Source organism: Dipteris shenzhenensis, chromosome 18 (assembly GCF_047967505.1).
Source record: "Dipteris shenzhenensis isolate YYH24624 ecotype China chromosome 18, Dip_SZ_1.0, whole genome shotgun sequence".
Classification (NCBI taxonomy): Eukaryota; Viridiplantae; Streptophyta; class Polypodiopsida; order Gleicheniales; family Dipteridaceae; genus Dipteris; species Dipteris shenzhenensis.
This window is the reverse complement of record NC_141613.1, coordinates 36,993,977-37,016,826: the sequence shown is the minus strand read 5'-3', so window position 1 is coordinate 37,016,826 and position 22,850 is coordinate 36,993,977. Positions and strand designations below refer to the sequence as shown.

At 44.6% G+C, this 22,850-nt stretch overlaps 1 protein-coding gene across 6 annotated transcripts in view; it reads left to right on the top strand.

Annotated features, from left to right (window-relative positions):
* The window catches only part of LOC147891182 (uncharacterized), a 161,213-nt gene that overhangs the window by 70,088 nt on the left and 68,275 nt on the right, over positions 1–22,850 (top strand). For all 6 annotated transcript variants that reach the window (XM_087390081.1, XM_087390085.1, XM_087390084.1 and 3 more), the window contains one exon: positions 22,249–22,357. In XM_087390081.1, coding sequence (XP_087246207.1) covers positions 22,249–22,357 — 109 coding nt within the window. The remainder of the gene's footprint in view (positions 1–22,248; positions 22,358–22,850) is intronic.

The following is a 22,850-nucleotide window of genomic DNA, read 5'->3' as shown; positions in this document are numbered from 1 at the left end:
GAAACAGAGGCTTTTCTTTTGGAGATGTATAGTGGGAGCCTTTTCCATTGGGGTGAAATTGGCAGCTCGCCGCATTGCTTCTCCTTTCTGCCCCCGTTGCTCTCATCCCCGCGAGACAGTTCCTCACTTATTATGGTTTTGCCCGCACTCTCGCACATTGATCACTCATGTTTCTCATTTACTGCGGCTTCGGTTCCCTTCTATCAGATTTGGGAAACTTTTCTGGATGTTTGGATGCTGCTCATCTCAGATGTCTCCATTACTCCTTTTCTTTCATTGGACTCGCTTTTGGGTATTATGGACCATCTGGACACAGAGACTGCATTCTAGGATGGGTCAACAGTTTCCTCAGGCATATATTTTCTTCAGAATGTCCCTTAAGCAGTCTTTACATGACAGTCTTGCTGCAAGGGATTTGGATGCTACTTGCCTTGAAGTGTTCTCTACTTGTTTTTGAGTTCTTCTATCGGGCTCTCTTTCGGAGTTCTATGCTAGTGTGTGGGAGTCTTCCCATATTGTAAATTCATGAGCTTATAAATACAATGGATTTTACCAAAAAAAGTGTGTGTGTGTGTGTGTGTGTGTGAGCGAAGGTGAGCGAAGCGGCTAGCTGAGAGCGTGAGGTCGTGAGCGAAGGTTTCTCGCAGGCCTCTCCCCCTCTGTCCGTACACCCGTACGGTCGCCGTACGGATTTTCTGAACGGCCATACCAGCTGCTACGAGAGGGTCGCAATCCCTGTGCAGATTCACGCGCAGGCCCGTACAGTTCCCTCACCTCGTACTTTTCCGCACGTACGTACGGTTTTCTATCAGTCCTCCGTACAACGTAGTACTTTTTGCGCCTTTACATTTCTGTATAACCCTGCCTTTCCTGTACAGTTTCGTACATATTTTCGTGCAGTATCTTTCTCCGTACAGATCATCCGTACAGTCTTCTTCGTACATCCTCTCATATTTCCGTGCAGTACTTCTTCGTCCGTACGGTATCTTCCGTACAGTCTCTTAGCTGTCCCGTACATCCTATCCCGTACAAGCCCTTCCATACAGGGTTTTCCGTACAGCCTCTGCCGTACAGTTTTGGACTTCTTCCATGTACCTTTGCGTACATTTCTCTGTCTGCTTCATCTTTCACTCTATTTCTTTCTTGCTTTGCCATATTTCAATCATGGCTTCAGGTTCCGACGTCTGTACATATGCTAGAAAAGAAAGACCCGCAGATGCCAAGCGCCGTCCTTCTCAGCCTGCATCACAAGATGATGAGCTTACTATGGAAGCTCAATATGTGTTTGATACACTTAAGGATGACTTTCAACAGTCACGACAGGAATGGGGCAAACCAGTTCCAGAGGTCACATACAAATTGAAATTGCCCTCCCTTGTGAATCCTCTCAGGAAGCTATCTCAAACCGCGGTAATAATTTTCTTTCGAGGAAGAATCCCAGCAGCCAGTGATGTTGCGCAATGGATCAAGTCTATCCTTGGAGGATGCTTTGTAGGGGGTGTCTATTTTGCATCGAGAGGCTTTTATGAGGTGCACTTATCAGATGCCTTGTGCAAGCAGAGGCTCCTTGAGCTTTCTTCCCTCTTCTATGGGAAGCAGATGGTACATGCCATGCCTTGGTCCCCAAACAAGGATTACCAAAGTCTTATACGACATCATTGTCCTGTATGGGTTGAGGTTGTTAACTTTCCGGATTATATGCATGAAGAATTGCCTGGCCTGGCTGCTTCATTGGGATAGGTCATTTGTCCTCCACGCCCCATGGGAAATCGTAACAGATTCTGCATCCTCTGGGACACTGACATACCTACCCCTCCTTCTATTGCAGTGGAAGTTGAGGGTGTGCAATTGGGGAAAAAGTTTTTTGACTTGAAATGGGGTGTGTTTGCAGGCGCTTGCTTTGCCTGCCACAAGTTTGGGCATCTAGCCTCTGAATGCCCAATGGTTCTGCATCAACCCCCTCCTAACGCCTTGCCGCCACAGACACTGGAAAAGAATGAGAATTTGTAAGCTAAGGCAACAAATCGAAATGGAGCAAAGAATGCTAAACCAGTTAATCAAGTGCAATCACTTGCTGGAAAAGGAAAAGAAAAAGAAAAAGAGAAGATGAAGGAATCTGTGGGGACAGATCGGGATGGTTTTCAACAGCCTAAGAAGGTGGTTATATTGAAGCAACGCCCCTTTCAATCTCGTCAATGGGATGCTTCTTCTCCCTCACCAAGAGAGGCTTCCACTTCAGCTCCTGTCCTTCAAAATTGGGTGGGGGTTTTGAAGAAGGGCATCCCCATATGTCTGAAGAAGGGGAGAATGCTAGAAGGCATGCAACCCATGCAGGCAGAGGCTTTGCCTCACTGATATCTTGTTTCATACTTATACTTTCTGTATATATCTCTTTCATGCATCAAACACTTAAGTGCTTTACATACAATGTACAGAGCCTCTGCAATGTCTCAAAGTGGAGGCTTTTTTGGAATTATGTACATAAAATGCAGCCAGATATTGTTTGTTTGCAAGAGCATAATCAACACTCTAAGGCTGGTCATCATGATCACTTTGGCGGCTATGATATATATTATGCTGGTACCACTACCTACTCAGGCGTATGCATAATGGTTAGACATGACCTGGAGCCTCAGTTAGCATTCAATGACAGCAATGGCCGATGGATAGTCATACAATGTAATGTCAATGGTGACATTCTTGAGTTTGCATCAGTCTATGCCTCCCAGACCTCTGCCATGAGGGCTCTTTTATGGGATTCTTTAAGCAAATATCCATGGAGATCCAATGCATTTATCTGTGGAGATTTTAATAATTCCCCTCTGCCGAGAGATAACACCACTTCAAGATCTCATATGCTATCATCGGAAAGACAGAAATGGGATAACATGCTTCTCTTTGTGCAGGCTGAAGACTTATGGCTGCTTCTACAAGGGTCAGTGCCCGGATATACTTTTTATCACAATGCATTTACTACATACTGGGCAAGGCTTGACAGATGGTATCTGTTTTATCCACAACAATATGCAGATTTTAGCCTTCATCTCCTCATAGATTTCTCTTTGGGCTTGTCAGATCATGCCCCATTATGGATAAATCTGCAATTTGGTATGCCACTGGATGATTTGCCGACTCTTTCCAGCAGATTACTGCATGTTAATCAGGCTTATTTCTGACATCAATATTTCCAGCAAATGATCAGATTTGCAATTCATCCCTTGCCTTTGCATGCCCAGGAGGACATGAATTATGCTTGGGACAGTTTTGTCTCTCGTATACAGAATGTTATTAGGGAGTATGGAAACTGGCACATGCTTACATGGAGGAATGAGGTCAAATGGGCAAAAAGGACAGCACAACAATTGACTGAATTGTCACATTTAAGGCCTCTCTCTGAATCAGAAAATGATTCCCTCTCACAAGCCCGGATCAAACTGACTGATAATGGTCAGAGGAAATTGCACAAATGGCAGATTAGAGCACGAATGAAGCCCCTCATGGATAAGGGCTGCTCATCAAAAGCCTTCTTCCAGGGTCTGCATGCTACTCGAAAGAAAAACTCATGTCCAAGGGTAAGGAAGCTAGGTGGCTCTTGGATGCACTCTTTCTCTGATCTCCAAGATGAATGCCAAAATTACTTCCAGAAATTGTTCTCTACCCCTGGCTCCCCATCAAATCAAATGATTGATGCGAGGACTGAATTTCTTCAATATGTTTCTGAGATAGTGGAAATGGATGATGCTCTTACATTCGAGAGACCTTTTACTGACACATAACTTGATAATGCATTGTCCCATCTCGGCAAATACAAGTCCCTTGGCTGGGATGGTCTTACGATGGAATTTTATATTTCTTTTTGGGATGATTTGAAAGATGTTCTCTTACAAATGGTCAATATTGCCTGGCAAGAAAATCAATTGCCGCACCTTTGGAAGCATGGCATAATCAAACTTGTGCCTTAAAAAAATCTGTGTGATCATATGTCAGATTGGAGGCCTATTACTTTGATGCCTGTAGTTTACAAACTCATTGCCAAAATGATTGTGTATAGGCTTCATGGGATACTGAATGCGGGCCTTCATCCTCATCAGTATGGGTTTGTGCCGCGAAGACAAATCCATGACAATATCTCCAATGCATTGACTGCAATTGAATATGCTGAGTACTCGAATCAAGATGTGCTCATATTGCAGATAGATATCACTAAGGCATTTGACACTGTTCAATGGGATTTTATCTCTCAAACCATGACAAAGTTGGGCTTTGGTCCCAAGATAGCAAATGCAATTTATTGGCTTTATTCTGGCTCTACCTCTCAGTGCATTCTTGGGAGTCATCTATCTCGGTCTTGGACATTGGGTAGATCAGTCAGACAGGGCTGCCCCCTTAGTGCTCTCTTCTATGCTATTGCGATCCATCCCCTCTTGATGTATCTTGATCATCTTACAAACACAGGATAGATGACTGGTCTTAAAATCCCCTGGGCTGCATCTTTTTTGGCATAGGCATATGCTGATGATTCCTTCTTTATGCCACAGAACTCTCCCCAGGAAGTCCGCATGCTTATGACCACATTATCATTGTATGGATTAGGAGCGGGATTGCATGTCAACTTTGACAAATCCAAATTGCTTCCCCTGAAACAATGTGACTGGCATTCTATTCTTTGGCCAGGTCAGGTAGTGCATTCTGAAGATGTAGTCAGGCATTTGGGATATCCTATAGGATGGCATATCACCAGGAAGCAGCAGCTAAAATGGATCTTCCAAAGACTTCAACATAAATTGGAATATTGGAAAATTTCTACTTGGCCACTTCATGTCAGGCTCAGAATAGTATAGTCTATTGTAATGTCTTATGTTCAGTTCTTTCTGCCTTTGCTACATTGGTCCTCTAGGGATATTTCAGCCTTTATGTCTCAAGCTATGGAGCTGTTATGGAGGACAAAAACTGCTGTGAAAGCATTGAGACTGCTGAAGATGGAAATGGTGTGCTCTCCTAGGATGCATGGAGGTCTTAATGTTCTCAATATCAGATATCATGTACTTGCAAGGAAGGCGACTATGCTCCACACTTTTTTCCGTCAACAACAGCCATGGACTTGTATGATAGCATCCATGTGTGTCAACATGAGGACATCTGCTTATGGCCATTGGACTACTGATCATTGGGAGGTTGTCATTGGGAGATTTGTAGGGAAGATTCCCGGCTGCCCTTTCTCTACTGCTCTGATACTAGACTAGAAACAAGTACTTTCTAAGGTCAAATGGGCTCCTGATAATCGCTCGGGGACAAACTCAATGAGGAAAGAAAGTATTCATTGGAGTGCCATCTTTGACATTCCACTTGCTTTACAGGAACCTGTTCGGGCATATAATCTCATGAAATTGGGAATTAGATACATCAATGATGTGGTAGATGATCAGGGCTATGTCTTATCTGTTCCTCAGGCCACTGCCTCTTATGCATTGGGAATGCATCATAGGTTGATATGGAAGAAAATTGTTGATCTCTTGCATCCCTTTCTACCTATTCCTCCTGTGGCTGACACAGACAGGCTTATGGATTGGCAATTGCACCCCTCTGCTTCATGCTCTCATCCTATTCCTCTGCCTGTTTTGACCTCCATTAAAGCCTATAAGCTTCTTCAGCCTGCCCCATGGATTCATCAATATGCTAATACTCTGTGGCATATCAGGCAGCCCCTTTCATGGTGGCGGAAGAATGTCCGAATATTATGGAGGTGTAAAATGCCTTTAAAACAAAGACTTTTTCTTTGGAGATGCATGACCGGCACATTGTCAGTGGGAATCACACTTGCCAAACGTCACATTGCACCATCCACATGCTTACGGTGTCAGGCTCCATCAGAGACTGTCCCTCATTTGCTTTGGCACTGCCCGTCTTCTCGGAACCTCCTTGGGAAAATTTCAGATCATCTTCGCCTCCGTTTTCCGAGTCACAGATTTGGGAAACTTTTTTGGTTATTTGGCAGATTTAGGAGGTCTTTATCTCAATACTCACTATTTCTCTCATGGGTGAGATATTGGGCTCTTTGGACAATCTGGGATGAGCATGATTTGGCATACTTGGGCCGCCAAATTCACAAGTCATATGAATCTTTCAGAGCCTCATTGCGGCAATCTTTATATGATGCTTGCCATGAGGGTGATATACATGTTTCTTGCATAGAGCTTTTCTTTTTATGCTTCTGATCTTTGGGATACTCTCCATTTTGGAGACTTCCCATTTTGTAAAGTTATGAGAATATAAATACAATGCACTGGATTTTACCAAAAAAAAAAAAGTGTGTGCGTGTGTGTGTGTGTGTGGCTTACTCCCTCTGGTTCCGATTCCGACATTGAATGTCAGAGACAGGCTTTAAGATTGGCACCTTCAGTCTTCAAATACAAGCATATCCTCTAGGCCTTTGCATTTATTGACTTCTATACAGGTTTATCGATTGATATTACCTCCTCCCTAGATTGCCCATCATGCTAATTCTCTATGGCATTTGAACAAGTCATTAGCCTGGTGGAAAGGAAAATTGCAATTGATATGGAAGTTGAAAATGCCATTGAAGCAACGACTCTTTTTATGGAGATGTATTGTTGGTATTCTTCCAGTAGGGGTGAAATTGGCTCAAAGACGGGATAGCTTCACCTCTTTGTCCAAGATGTCACCTTACATCTGAGTCTATTCCGCATTTACTGTGGTTTTGTTCATATTCCAGAGATCTTCTAGACAGAATCTCCTATTTTTTATCTCTCAGATTTCCAGCACATAGGTTCTATAGGTTTTTCTGGATGTATGGCAAACTATCAGCTTCTTTGTCACAGTATTCTCTTTTCTTCCAATGGATCGGATACTGGGCCTTATGGACCCTCTGGTTGCAGCGCAATCAAGCATATCTGAATTCTCCCCTTCAGCATCCATATGAGTTCTTCCGAGCCTCATTGCGGCAGTCTTTATATGATGCCTTACATGAGGAAGATTTGGATGTTTCTTGTATTCAGCTTTTCTTTTACAGCTTCTGATGGATAGGGCTTTGGCTCTCTTTTGAGCTCTGCCTAGATGTGAATGAATGTTTCATAATGTAAGTATCTTGGTTTCACCAAAAAAAAAGTGTGTGTGTTCAGCCTGTAGCCCGTTAGTCTCTCCGTTCGTCCGTTAGCCTCTGCCCGTCACTTGTCGTTGGTCGCTCTTCGTTAGCCTCTCCTCAACCTCTCCATCCTAGCAGCTGCCCAGCAGCCCGCTCAGCAGGTCGAGCTCTACACACAACAAAACAGTTGCCGCCGTAGGTAAGGGTCTCCACCCCTAGTGGGATGAACCCCCAGCCCAACTAGGGGGGTTAGTATAGCCAGGGGGTAGTATGAGAAATGGCTAGCAAAGAGTGGCCCAGTTTCTCTTCCTCTTCTTCAAAAACCCCTTCGACTCTAGCAGCCCTGACTAGTAGAGCCAAATATTCCATGGTTGCACCTTGAACACCCTCTCTGTATGCACATGTGTATGAACAAGGAGGTCATTTTGACCGACCCATAATTGGGTATCATGAACATTTTCAGTTCCTACAAGACTAGATGAGAGAGTTGAGGATGCAATTGGTGGATGCAATAGCTAGAATCCAGGTGCTTGAAGGACATGGTAAACAAGAAGTATAGATGAGGTTGTAAAGTCTTGCACAGCTGCCCTCCCCCACCCTCTAGTTAGTTTCCACAGTCAAAGATTTAGTCCACATTGAAGTACAGACAGCCAAGCAGGAGGTCAGTGTGGAGTTTGAATCAAAGGTGAACAATTTTGATATTCAAGAGGAGATTAAGCTAGACAGGATAATGCACTTAAAATCAGAATTGGGGGACTTCCAGATGGATGGTACAATGAGGAGGACGCATTTGATGATACCTTAGCACATCAAAGCAGCCTTGGCTACCATTGACTGGACAAAACGCGGGCGACAAGCCTGATATTCTTAATGCTGATAGTGAAGCTAGAGCAGTCCGTATTTTTTTTTCCCCAAATAAAGGAACCTTCTATTAATGCTTGAAAGATTTCATACAAGACAGCAGCCCCGAAGGTGCTGAGTATGGAAAAAACCTGAAAAGGCTGAAAGAAAGAAACCGGCCTGTCCCAGAGAAACCCGGCTCACTGCCTACTGACTAGAGCTATTGCATATAGCGGTGAAACTCCTCTGACCCATCTGTCTGAGAAACCCAATCCTCATAGTGCCCTCCTGGAAAGACCACTCCACCCTGTCGTAGGCCTTCTCAAAGTCCAAGAGAAGGATGGCCAGCGGCTGTGACTCCTCCCTAGACCAATCCACTGTCTCCCAGAACGTGAAGATGTTGTCTAGGATGTTGCGCTCGTGGACAAACCTAGTCTGTGTGTCATCGATGATGTCGGTAAGATGGGGCGGTAACCGCAAACTCAAGACCTTGGTGAGGATCTTGTATGCAATATCAAGCAAAGTGAGCGGCCTCCATTGTCGGATGTCTGCCTATCTCCCCCTTTCGGGATCAAACAAATCCACCCCTTGCTCAAGGACTGAGGGAGAAGGCCTGTGTCAAAAATCTCCTGGCAAGCTAAACGGAAAGGGTGGGAGATAATCTCCTAGAAGTTCCGGAAGAAGGCCGGAGTCAAGCCATCCTCACCCGGGCACTTCTGGTGTTATGCTCTAGCCGGGATAGCATGACCTCGGATAGATCGGTGGGCATTTTCGCACGCAAGGGTGCCGACGGTTGCTCCAAACCTGCTTTCTGTCTATCTCTGCGTAGCCTCACCTAGCGCCGATCAGTTCCATCCAATGATATCGGGAGGTCACAGCAGAACTAAAGACCGTCGCAAATTCCAGACGTAACACGAAGGAAGTGCTACGCAAGGCAATCACCAGGTTGACGGGCAAAACGGAGACTCCTGCGACCAGCGACGAGCTCCGTGAAGGTCACGAGGCGTTTGCAGTTGACGAAAGCCGTACCTTTTCTGAGAACAGGTCTCGATTAAAAAAGGTCCCGCTACCCATTATCCTACGCCTTCACCTATTTCGTCGTAGATCACGCTCTGATACCAATTGTCACCTACTTTCACTTCTTGGCTATTGCCCTTTCGTTACCTATCCATGCTTTGATCCACTGCCTGAATCTCTGATCGTTGTTAAAACTCTCACGGGCGATGGCTTTCTGTTATTCCACCCAGCCATTTCTCAAGGATAGTTCATCGTCAAATCATATGTTATTCTTCATTAATACTTATCCATGAGACCCTCATTTCCCTAAATAGTTCTCCTTGCCAAATGTCAGCATTTTAGCCTCTCCACTTGGTGCACCTTTTTACCCCTCTCTTGGGGCACATTAAAACCCACTTGCCCCTTGGCATTATTGCACATTTAGGTGCACCTAGGCCTTAGCACTCAGAACTATCTAGTCAATGCCATTCCGCCCTCACCTAGGACCTTGGCAGTTACTTCTCTTGACCATTTTAATTACGCACATTAACTATTACAAAAGTTGGTCATCTAAGAGAAAATGCCCACCGATCTATCCGAGGTCATGCTATCCCGGCTAGAGGAGCTCATGGCCTAAAGCTCATGTATTAAAACCCGGGGAAAGTGAAAAGGATGACCTGGCATCCAGAAAATGCCCACCGATCTATCCGAGGTCATGCTATCCCGGCTAGAGCATAACATGTTATGCTCTAGCCGGGATAGCATGACCTCGGATAGATCGGTGGGCATTTTCTGGATGCCAGGTCATCCTTTTCACTTTCCCCGGGTTTTAATACATGAGCTTTAGGCCATGAGCATGTTATGCTCTAGCCGGGATAGCATGACCTCGGATAGATCGGTGGGCATTTTCTGGATGCCAGGTCATCCTTTTCACTTTCCTCGGGTTTTAATACATGAGCTTTAGGCCATAAGCTCTGGACAAACTCGTCCACCTTTTGAGTTTCTCTAATCTCGGTCATTAGAGCACTCTCTAATACCATGAAACTCAGGTTGTGCATAATGCGAGACAACGCATCAGCCACCTTATTGTCTTTTCCTCTTCGGTACCGAATCGTTAGATTAAACTCCTGCATGAGCTATGCCTACCGATCTATCCGAGGTCATGCTATCCCGGCTAGAGCATAACATCTGGGTCGGGAGAGCCTTGAGGGCTTCCCAGATCTCCTCATCTGTGAAAGGCTCCTCAAGTCTGCTGCATAAGTTCTGCGAGACTACTGTTGGAACATGATCCCAAACTAGCTCTTGGGCCACAAGACCAACGTGGGACATCCTCTCCGTCTGAAAGAGCTGGCTGTAAAAGCCAGTGGTCATGTCCAGAATCTCTTGCGGGTGAGTGTGCATGATGCCCTGCGAGTCCCGGGGACGCTGTAGCTGTTTGCTTGCCGATCGGGGCCCAGCGGTCTGAAAGAACTGCTTCGTCATCTTGTCCCCTTGCTGCACCCATCGGGCCCGGGAGAAGTGATATGAGAACTCAGCCCTTGCAACTCCGTGTCCTGAAGCTCGAGACTAGCGCTCTCGAATCTGTCACTAAGCCACTGAGAAACTGGGTCCTGCTCCCTGAGCCTCTCGATGGAGGCGAGGTCTCTCCTCAAAGCCTGCTCACGCTCCTGAAGGGTCCTCCTCCGCCTGAGGGCGTGAGCCTGCAGCTCCTCACTTCTCCTCTGAATCACAACGGCCACCCACGCAGCCCAACCCTCACACGGTGCCAACTCTGATTGCTCCCAAATCCCTGCCATGACTTGCTGAATCTCCTCGTTCTGCAAGAGGTTCTCTTGAATGCGGACCCCCTTCTGGGGCTGATCCAAGTGACGTACCACTGGAGAGTGGTCTGACATTGTGGTACCTGCCAGAATCCCGGTAGATCCGCCTCTGTGTAGTGCCCAATCCCCAACATAGAAGCGGTCCAATCTTTCTAGCAATCCATCATGTCTCCTCTGTCAAAAGGAGAACAGAAGGCTGCCAGGTGTCTGGCTGAAATCTGGCTCTCTCCACGGGTCTCTACCAGTGATCATGAAGATGAATTGCTCCCAGGTGCTACGCTCTGTTGTTGGCATCTCAGAGAACGAGGCGCCTCCTTGCTTGTCTTCCCCAAACTCCAGGTTGTTGAAGTCACCTCCAACAATTTAGGAGTCTACATCCGAAAGACACTCTGATAGCCTCCTCCAAAAGGCCGGGCGGTGTTGTTTGCACGCTGGGGCATACACGTTCAGGATCCCAATCCTTGACTCTCCCGTCCGAACTCCCATCCAAACTGCCCGTCCTGGAATGAGCTCGCCCTGATCATAGACCTCTGAAGCCAAAGTCTGTGAGACTACTCCTTTGGACCTCTCCCTGGGAGAAGATGATGGCGTCGTCTGATGTCTGCGACTGAAAACATGTGCTCCTGAATCATAAGGATGTCCACTACCCGCCCTACCACTGCCCTGTGCAACTCTTGCCGGAGTATCAGGTATTGCGGCTGGCTACGAACACGGTCGTGGAGCGCGTGTATGTTCCAACTCACTATGGTCCAGCTCATGAGGACGGGGGAGTCGGGAACAAGGCTCTCTTGTGAGTGGGTGCTTGTCCTAGAAAGACTGCCTTGTGTGGTTTTGTCGGGGGTTTAGAGGGTGAGTAGTCAGTGTCTGTGCGGCGCCGTACGAGGGTGGATACTGGCTCAATACCAATCTTCCGTGCCCACTTCATCATGAAGGAGGCTTCCATCCCGAATAGCTCCGCACACTTCTGGAGGGGCCAGAAGTGTTGCTGCTCCACCTTTGCCTCCAGCGGCAATTTGATAACTCCTGTCGCCAAATCACACACCGGCTCCTCGCGCGTGAAGCTCAACTAAAAAGTTCACCTCCGCGCCATGGGCGTACCAAAGGTCTAGTCCTTGTGGCCCCATCCACTCGTCCATCATGAGTGTAATCTGATTTTTCAAAATAGCATCAAACACCTCCGAGGACCACTTCTCCAACCCTGTGGAGGGAAACGGAAATCTCCAAACGGGGTGTGTCTGAGATCCCACTACATTGATCAAAGCCCCCTTTCGGGGCTGAAGGACCATGAGCGTTACCTCCAATGGTAGAGGATATGAGTTCGGAATCTCCAGATAGTTCTAGGGTCCTAACCTCCAGAAGTCCCACGGTAAGGGACGCCCAGGCTGGAGGTTGGGAGCTGTTGACCAAGAGGACGAGCCTCGTCCCTTAGGATCCCTCTCTGAACGGACTTGCTGCTACGATGAGGAAGCAGAAGGGGGCATCATCGTTCCCTTGCATGCTGGTAGGGGTGTCGAAGCAAAAGAACCTGCTGCTGAACTGGAGAGGGGGGTGGCGGGAGAGGGAGGGGTAGGGACGCGGGGGACAAGGAGAGGAGGGCGGGTGGTGAGAGTGACCATAGAAGGGGGGGTTGAGGGGGGGGGAGGGGGCGGGGAGAACCCTGGAGGGGGAGGGGGAAGTGAAGAGGAGGAGGGGGAGGGGTCTGGGGGGAGAGGGGGAGGAGGAGGAGGAGGAGGAGGGATAAGGATGACATCAGGCCCCCCTGCTGATCAGGCTCGTCGGGGCTCTGGATTGGCTCCTCTACGGCCCTCGTCGGGCTAGCATCTGCGGCTTCTGCAATCGCCGCATCTGGAGCTCCTGGGGCTCGCTGCTGCTGCAAGGGTGGGTGCGGAGGCTGAACCTCCGAAGCTGGAGGATCGGCTGGATGGGTGGTGGCCCTTGCCGCTGGAGGAGGTGGCTCCTGTTGTTCCTCCTTCGAGGCCTCTCGGTCAACCTTGTCCCTCTCTCTGCGATTGGAGAGCAGTCCGTATTGGTCCACGTGGTAAAGGACATGCTGTCATTACATTTAATTCACGAGATTTATGATTCAAGGTTCTACTGCTGTCTTACAAGCTAGAACGGACTTAGGCATGGTTATCCGAGGAACTCACAAGAGCTCAGCTGAAGGATAAAGCTACAGAACTAGCCAAAGTTAAGGCTGCCAGGAAGGATGGAAAGTGGGCAGTGTACCATGGAGGAGTAGCACTCGTTGGGAGTTCAAATCAAAACCAAAAGACTCTCAGTCTTAAAATGATGTATGGCCAATTATATGTGCTTTCTTTTAGGATTTAATTTAGGGATTCTACATAACTGGTGTTTTGCACCCCTTGGGAGCTGCCATATGCCCTCCCTAAGCTGATATACTAGATGGTATTTTTGTAATGTCCCATAGAACTTTGGTCTCCCATATAGAATTTCTTAGATGGTATTTTTGCATTGTCCCATAGACCATTGGTCTCCCATATAGAATTATTTCTTTTCTTTCTACCCCTCTTTCCCCCTTCCACTTACTCCTTTCTACAATACTTTGGAAAATTCGGATCTTCTAATAGCAAGGGCATTACTAAGACTAAATGGAACATGAGATACTCATATATATTATATGGAGTGTGAAGTGCAGCTTTATAAGTGTTTTCTGAAGCAATATGTACTTGATACCCACACTTGAGATCTATGTGGCTGAAAAAACTAAGACAATCCTTTTCAGCACTACGCTTCTTCTCTGAAAGTAGTATAGAAGAGCAGAACAGAGAATGACTAGGTATTATAACTTATGTTCCAATAATTCTTGGACTTGTCTTTGAATCTCTCTTGCTAAGTCTTACACACACAGTAAAGTGGACAATTAGACATAGGAGGCTTATTGGTATGAGATCACTCTTTAAAACTACCAGCTATAAGTCATTAATAAAACACTCTCTATGCTATCCTAGAAAGTCTTTTCTTTCTTGGATAAGCTCATCCATATAGTGTAGGCTAGGGCAAGCAATGGAAGCTCAAAGAATGAAGCAATGGAAGCAAAAACGAGCTGCTGTAATGAATTGCTGCAATGATGAAAACAGCACAAGTACACCCTCTATGATGAAACCCTAGGACAGGGTGTACTAGTGATACTAACTGTACTAATTGGCACATGACCTAACTATACCAAATGTCCTAACTGCCTATAACTAGGCCTACAAGGTACATACCAAGGAATGAGTGGGACCTATGGATAGCCCATAGAATGGCCTACAAACCCCCCTCAATGGTATGGATTGAAGTATCCTGGACACGTCTTAGAATACCTGAATAACTAATGTCATGGTTGTACATGTTCATCCTGTAAGGATATAGCAACCTATGACTGTATAGAGCATAACAAATCGAGTCACAAAAGGTACTAAGTTCAAAGCTTGCTGGAAAGCTTCAAACTTAGGCCGAGGAAGAGCCTTCGTTAAAAGATCTGCCAAGTTATCTTCAGCGGGGGAACATAAGACAACTGAATATTACCTGCTAATAATCTCTCTCTGACATAGTGATAGTGAACCTCAATATGCTTTGTGCAGGTATGGAACACTGGTTTTCGTGCAATAGCCAAAGCACTCTGACTATCGGTGAAGATGACAGTAGGAGCAGTCTGACATGCATGAAGATCTGCAAGTAACTTCCGGAGCCAAACACACTCCACTGTAGCTGTGAAAGCTGCTCTGTACTCAGCCTCACAGGTAGAAGTAGCAACTATAGTCTGCTTCTTGCTGAACCAAGAGATGCATGAAGTACCAAGCATAAAATAGTTGCCACTATGTGACGCACGAGTGTCGGAACAACCAGCCCAATCGGCAGGATGTGAAGCGTGTCTTCAGGTACCTCAAAGGCACTCAATAGTTGGGGCTTCTCTATGAGGCCAATTTTTCACTTGTCATGCATGGATTCACTGACAGTAATGGTGTGTAGAAGGGCTGTGCATATATCTGCTCAACTGTGAGACAACATACTGAAGATCGGGTCTGGTATGGCATAAATAAATCAATCAAACAACCAACTGCATGCTGATAGCGAGTGACATCACATGCACCATTGCCATCCTCAAATGAGAAGTGAAAACCACGCTCTAATGGTTTGGATACTGGCTCGCAATCCTCAAACTGAAAATGTTGCAAAAAGTGTCCAATATACTTGGATTGTGATATCAAAAAACCCCCCTCACTGCTAGCAAATAAAATGAAGTCATCAATGAAGGTGACAAAATAGTAAAATGCCCCAATAGCTGTAACCCGCATGGGACCACAAACATCACTGTGAATCAGAAACAACTTGCAAGATGCACCAACTCTCCCATCCTTTGGAAATGCAAAGCGGTGCATTTTTCCAAGCAAACATGCTTTACAGTGCATTTTAGAAAGATCAACAACTATATCATCTTTGTGTAACTTCACCAAAGCTCCCAAAGTTGAGGTGTCCAAGCCTCTCATGCCATAAATGAGTATCTGCGATGGTAGAAGCATCAACAGCATAAGCATCTGTATCTGCAAGTCTAGCATCATTCAAGCATCTATCATATGCATCAAGTCTGTAGAGTTCTCTAGTCAATGTGTCAGTTGACACCATGGTAAAGGCATGTGTAGCATCATAGACTGCACACCTACACCATCAAAGAGAACCTGATATCCACAAGTAGCAATAGCTGAAATGGATATGAGGTTTTTGCGGATGCCTAGTACATAAAGTACATTGTCTAGAGTGACTAGACCACTAGATACAGAAGTAATGGCAACATGCCCAATGCCTTTTACTGAATAAGATGCATTACTGACACATGTAACTGTCCTCCTCTTTGGTGATTTGCAAGTGAGCAGAATAACTTCCTGCAGGAAGTGATGTGCTTACTAGCGTCACTGTCAAAGAACTAGGCATAAGAAACTGTCATGCAGGCATCATGAATGTCATGATTATACTGACAAGTAACTAGAAAAGCCCAATGTTGATCCTGTGCAAAATAAGTTGACTCATGTTGATCATCTGAACTAGGGGTACCAAAAACTGCAAGACCAGACTCCTCCCTTTCAGATGCAATTCTCTTCTGGCACTCAGTGATGTCATGCCGAGGTTTTCTGCAATACTTACATCTCTTTTTCTTCTTCTTCTCCCTAGAAGTAGATGCATCATGGGAGTGACCAGCACGTGTATGAGGGGGCTTACCAGCTGAAACCTTCCCTTTGCCCTTGTTTTTATGATGTGCAGCAAAGGCTTGATCACTAACCATAGAAGCATTTCTATTAGCACGGCTTTGTTCCTCCTGTAGTAAAAGGGCAACCAGCTGGTCAAAGGGGTAATGATTGGCATTGCCGCCTGCAACCAATCGCAAAGTAGTAGCAAAGCCCTGGTAGGAATCAAGCAATCCATTAAGTGTCATAAATACAAGCTCAGAACTAGGAACCACCTCATCAACGTTGGCCAAGTTCTCCTTCAAATCCTTCACACTGGTAAGACATGCATCCGTATTTGTGGAGATAGGCAACTCTAGTCTCATTCCGCACGTGATATAAGGAGGCAAGCTGATTCCATGCATGCTTAGCTGTCTTGCATGAACGGATATGAGGGATAATGACCCTTTTCACTGAAAGAGCAATCAAGGCATGTGCTTTGGCATCACGTCCATCCCATTGAATCTTTTCCTGAGTAGGAGGTAAAGTACCAAATGCAGCTGCACCATGAGACCCATCACCAGATGAGCCTGAGGCAGTACCATATGTACCAGAAGTAATAGGTCTAACCTCATTGCCTAAAACAATATTCCAAAGATTCTTGGCACCAAAACATGCCCCATCATATAGGCCCACATGGGGTAATTTGTGCCATCAAGTTTGTCCTCAGTCCCAAGCATCCCAAACAAATCATCTTTATTGCCAGCCATAGTGCCAAAATGGAAGGCAAAGGCACCAAAATTGACAATGCAAATGAGAGGCAATCTCCCAAAACCAAATGGCAATTTACCTCACAAGCTTCAAAGCCTTTCACTGCACATGTGTGGCTGTCATAAGGTGTACTTGCTGCCAAAAAAAAAAAAAAAAGCACTCCCAAAAGGCAACATGAGGCCTTCCAAGGCAATGCGGGGCCTTTGCACAATGCCAATAAAACAAAGAAAGGATTGTTTTGCTGGAAATAAAAGGAATCAATGCAGCAGGAGCTTACCAAGTGTTGTAGGCCAAAATTACAGCAAGAAAATAGCTCCAAACTTGTGCACAAGTAGTCAGCCTTGGAGGAGAGGTGAAATGGACAGAAAATGGCAATGAAGGGTGCCAAGAGAAGGCTGGAAAATGGAATTACAGCAAGAGTACGTGTTCCCACAAGGAGGAGAACACCTCGAAATGAGTACAGCAGCAGCTAGAGGTAAGAAGCTCTCAGCCCGAGTTGAAAATACTGCAAATGAGAGCATGGAGGCTTGAAAAGAGGTCCTTGGATGACAACATCAAGCCCCAAAGCTCAAGTACGGTGTAGGTAGAGGTCCAATGCAAGGAGAAGCTCCAAGACAGCAAGGCGGCTGAAGTAGAGCTTAAAAAATGCAGTAACCAGTCCCTAGGCGTGTAGGAGAGCTGCCTTAAATGCTCCGTGCAGTCCTGTAAAATGCCGTACAACTCACATGTTCTGTGGGAACAGGTCCGTACAAGGCAGCAACAGGTCCGTACAATCCCTAAATGCACCGTACAGCTGAAGGCGGCTGTCTGTACAGCAGAGGCAGAGCATTAAATGCCGCGAAATACAGTAGAGCTCCACAATGGAGCACTAGAAGGAGTCATGTATGCAACAGCAGCCCCAAAAAGGCGTTTTCCCATGACAGAAATGCTTGGAATAGCCTCGAATCACCACAGTTTGCAGCCACGCCTTGGAAAATGTGCTGACCAGCAAGAGGAGTGCGTCAACAAGCAAGAAAACAGGCATCCAACAGCTCGGGGAAGCTGTCAATGGCTGAGGGGAAGGGTCCTTGACTTGACTTGCTCTGATACCACTGTAGGCTAGGGCAAGCAATGGAAGCTCAAAGAATGAAGCAATGGAAGCAAAAACGAGCTGCTGTAATGATGAAAAGAGTACGAAGTACACCCTATATGATGATACCCTAGGACAAGGTGTCCTAGTGGTACGAACTGTACTAACTAGTACATGACCTAACTGTACCAAGTGTCCTAACTGCCTATAACTAGGCCTACAAGGCACATACCAAGCAATGAGTGGCACCTATGAATAGCCCATGGAATGGCGTATATATATATACCATGGAATGCCCAAGAGACTCCGCGGGTCTTTAGAAACCCAGTATAGCTGCTTATGCTTGGGCATTGATGATGACATAAGTGTTGCTTTGCTTGCTAAGTATGTCTTCCTTTTGTTTTTCATAAAAGTTTTTGTTTACCTCTTTTTTCTTCTCTTTCATTTTCTCTTTTGTTTTCTGTGTAGATTTTTGATCTTTAGAACAACAATAAATCTACATTTGTATGATTGGACTTATTCTAGTCTTACAAAGGTATATATATATATTCCCCTTACTTTTTGGACTCCTCTTCCTATACATAAATAAAGAAGGTTTGTAGAGAATTCGAAACAACATTAGAAGCATAAATGTGACTTGAGGGATCATGCTTCGAAAACACCCATTTTGATTATGTCTTTTGACCTAGTGATGAAAAGAATTTGGACAAAAGTGTTTTGTGAACCACTGAATCTTTCTTTAGTTGACATCAAGGCCACACAACTCTCCATTATAGGTTGTTCATGCCCTAGTAAAGGAGGGTTTATTGTATCACATGGGTAGTTCATGTTGCTCCGTGATCTCATTTACTCATTTGAAGCCTCTTCTATCTTCACTTATGTTTACCTTTATTTTGATAGATGGACTTTCTCAGTTATGTAGGCAAAATTTATTATCTAAAAAAAAAAAGCATAAAAATAAGAGACCATCAAATCGTTTGTCTTGTGACCTATTCAATTGTTTGTCAAAATGAGAAAATATAATAAAAAATGCTCCTATCCTTTACGGAACCAGTGTGAGTGTAAGAGGCTTGGTAGGAGCAGCCAAAGTTTGAGGCTTATTTGTAGGAAAATCCAAGGAGGTAATGGGCCTCTACTAAGAGATGAGGGTCCTATCCCTATCTTTGGGAATGAGATGAATGAGTCCCTTTGAGAGCGAGGGTAGCATGATACCACTTTTTTTAATCTCCTAGGGAAGGCCTTTGATGCATAGGAAAGGAGGAACCATTATTAGACATATCACATCAAGGGAGCCGCTGCTATGGTTGTTGTCATAGGCTATTAGTCCCCATTGGTGCCACTGCAACTACCGCTACTACACGTGCCAAGCCACCACATGCTCCCAATTGTGCCTCTCCACACCGAAGGTCACCTGCATGTGCAGCCATGCACAATCTACAATCTACAAGCCTACTTGACATTTGCCATAGGGTTTCCCGACAATCGCGAGTAGCGCACAATGCACCACATACGGGGGGTCCAACACCATTGTTAGAACCGTGTGTGCCGAAGCGTGGTTTTGAGGATTTATTTAATTAAAATGGAAAATTCAGAACCATTAACTGGAACTTTATGCACTACAAATCATTCATTACATATAGTCTTTAAAACTGAAAATAAAAGAGAGAATGAAACGTAGAAAAAGCGAGGCCGTTATGGAGTGCGAATGAGGATCACCCCCTGGCAGAGCTCAAGCACGTGGAATATTTTTGTATTTTAGTAATGCTGAATCTTAATACAAAAATATTCCAGAATTTAGGACAGAACCTCTAAAATCCTAGGAGAACATAAAACGAAAAACAACTCCTTTATAGTCGTTGGAGGGAATTTCAATGCTTCAATAAATAGGACAATTACAAAAGATGGAGTCTGTGTAGCCAAGGTGATAACCCTGGATCTCTGTCAAGTGCCCAAAACTCAGCCAATGGAACAACAGGCTGAAAGTGAAGTCCCCTTGCTTCCTTCATCTTCCTTCCTTCACCCTCCTAGCATGAAGACACTATCACAATCATCTTCCACATTAGTTGAATTAGAAACTTAAACCGACAATCTAGTGTAAACACTGAGAAATCTTTCTAACTAGTGTTGAACAGTGAGAGATCTTTCTATAGCCTAATAAAAACGGTTCCAATAGCCTCAATCAATGACCAACAATGAATTCATCAACCAAAAAGATGACATATGGTGCCAAAGTCTACAACCATCAGCCCAAAAGTGACCAACATGATTTAGCATGAAATCTGGAGCAGAAAGCTGTGCCCAAGAGTGAAAAACGTCATCCAAGAAGGGGAAAAACTCCATTTAAAGCTCTAAATGATGCTATAATTCATTCAAAACCCTGGAACAGGGCTGTAGATCCAATTGCAATTGGTTAGGGACCTGTTCCCCTCAATCACAATTTGCCTGGAAGCAATCTTTCACTTTTTAATCTCAAATAGGTGCCAAACTTGCCAGAAAACTGACAAAACTTGTTCAACTCCACCTGTCTTTGAGAATTGAAAAACTGATTCCAGTGAAAGCAAGGATCAAAACTGAAGTGAAATAGCTGGGAAAGTGCAGGAAACTGCAAAACCGTCAAGCAGAAGAGTCTCTTCCTCAAATCCTAAGTGATCAGGAAGAGGAAAGTTGCAGGCAAACATAGTCCAGGCTATTTTATCTTCAATTGAAGTGAATTGAGGCACTAGAACAGCAGCAACAAGCTGTAAAACATATTGCAATTTGTCTTGGAGGTGCCTGGTGATTGAAATAGGAGCCTGGAGGTCAATAGGAGGTAGGGATTCGATGTGAATTTTCTGTTTAAGGATTCAGCAGCTTGAAAAACGTGGGAGCAGCCAAGATCTCAAGAGCAAGCATGCAAGAATGAGGTGGCAGAACAATTGGCACTTGATATGGCTGGTTCTAATCCTTAAACTGATAAAAAGCTATAAAAAGTAGTTAAAACAGAGATTAGACTTATAAGGTAGTTGAAATATAGATATATTCATTTAATCAAAATTTCCTAGCCTATATAGTGGGAAAATAACTTTAATAATTTAAATAACTCGTTTTTAATTCTCTTTCTAAAAAAATTGCCCCATGATCCCCTTACCCATGCACATAATTAATGCGCAAGGAGGCCCAGAACACTCACTTGTACCCTAGGCTTGCTAAGGCTATAACTTGAGTTAGACTTATTAGAATCTATGGTATGGGTTGTGAAATAACTCCATGTAGTGGAGTCCACCCAATGCACTAGCTCCCATCATTCTGTCACCATGATGTGACTAGCTGTACATATAAGAAATGTCCTTTATGGCTAATCCTTTTGCAGAAAGGTGCAACTACTGTGTGAAGATGGTAAAGTCTCATGGTGTTAAAACCATGGATATAGTGATATCAATGAACTGATGAAGACCAATGCATTGGTTTGGTAGAAGATATCCTGCCGGAGGTGTAAATTCTGGAAGAAAGAACTCACACAAAACAATCACGTGTGATTAGTAAGTATGTGCACAAGAAATAAATAAACATCAGCTGAAAAGTAGGAAATATAGTAATAATGTGCATGCAAAAATGTGTAGGTGTGTTACAACCGAACCTGTAGGAATGCAAAGCTGTGAACCCTGAGTGGGTTTTACTCTAAGACCCACATCACCACCACATATGTACAAGTCACCACCAGCCACATAGTTTATATGGACAATTAGTCCCTACATGTCACCCAGCCAGTTTTTCCCAATATTTTTGACTTCCAGCTGTTGGATGATGCCTTGCATGCATACGCCTCCCCCACCAAGAATTGCTGATCTTTTTTCTGTAGGTAGCACCTTTTTTTTTCAAAAGTATCAGGGAAGGCCATCCATTTCTCACTTTCCAGGCATCATGAATAACTCACAATCAAAAGATTGATAGTCACCCCTTAATATTTCAACATTGACTGTGTCATGAGGTAATCCCTTTCTCTCAGGATCGTATTTCTATTCTTCATGCCTGAGGAAAAAGGTCAGCTCTTGACCCCTTATTCCCAAAATGCATATTTCTGTGTATATTGCACCATGGCGCAGTTTTAAAACATCAAGGATCTTCACGTAAGGCACCAAATTGCTAGTAATTGAAAATGTGAGAGGGCAGGTGTATACAAGGGGCTACAGTCACCCTTGGGCATAGATGATATAAGTGGGTATGTCATAGTGGCTTGTCCTTGGTGTTAATGATGGAGTTTATGGGCCTTGCATTGTGGATGACTATCAGGAGGTTAAAACTGCACTGTTCCTGTGTCTTTCGTGAGCTGAGTTTGGGCATGTTTTCAAATTCATCTAGATGCTTATTTGAATCAAACATGCCCTTTGGAAATTGGTTTGCTTTGAATGCAGGATTCTTAGGTGGTAGGACCTCTTTTCTGCAAACAAACATTTGTATAAAATAACTAAGATGGATTTCACTTGCATGATTGTTGGGGTGGTGGTCCAGGTTTAGCGAAGCTTCCATTAGGGAACCCGTCAAAAGGTGGCATTCTGCCCTGTTTAAAACTTCAAGATCTTGTTGAGTCACTTCCCCTTCTACAGTGTCTGAATGCCAGGTAATATGTTGCCCTTTAGGTTTATACATGCTATCAAAGGAGCTGTAGCGTGATGGCTCAAGGTGTCTTCTTGCCTAATGTCAAATTGAAATGGAATGAATTACACTATATAGAAAAATATTGTTGAAAGGCTGATAACAATTCGATACACAGGTGTTGAACATGTAGCTGAAAACGTTTGCTGCAGGAAGGAGCAAAATTAGGAAAGTGAATTCATAAACCTATATTATTCAGATTACAAGCCATACCATTATTTCCTTATGGTACTGTGCACAACAAGGGCCCACTTAGACTGTTAAACGAAAAAAGACATCGTTGTAATGGTGATGAATCGTTGGCTGGAGATCTCTGAAATTGAATTTTAAATCTAAATAATTTCTATAGAGATCTTTTACTTTGTGTGGTAATGCTGACACTCTTTACCACAGGTTTAGGTTGCTTTTAAAAATTACCTCGGTAGAGGCATGTATGTAAAAAGAAAGTAAACTGATCT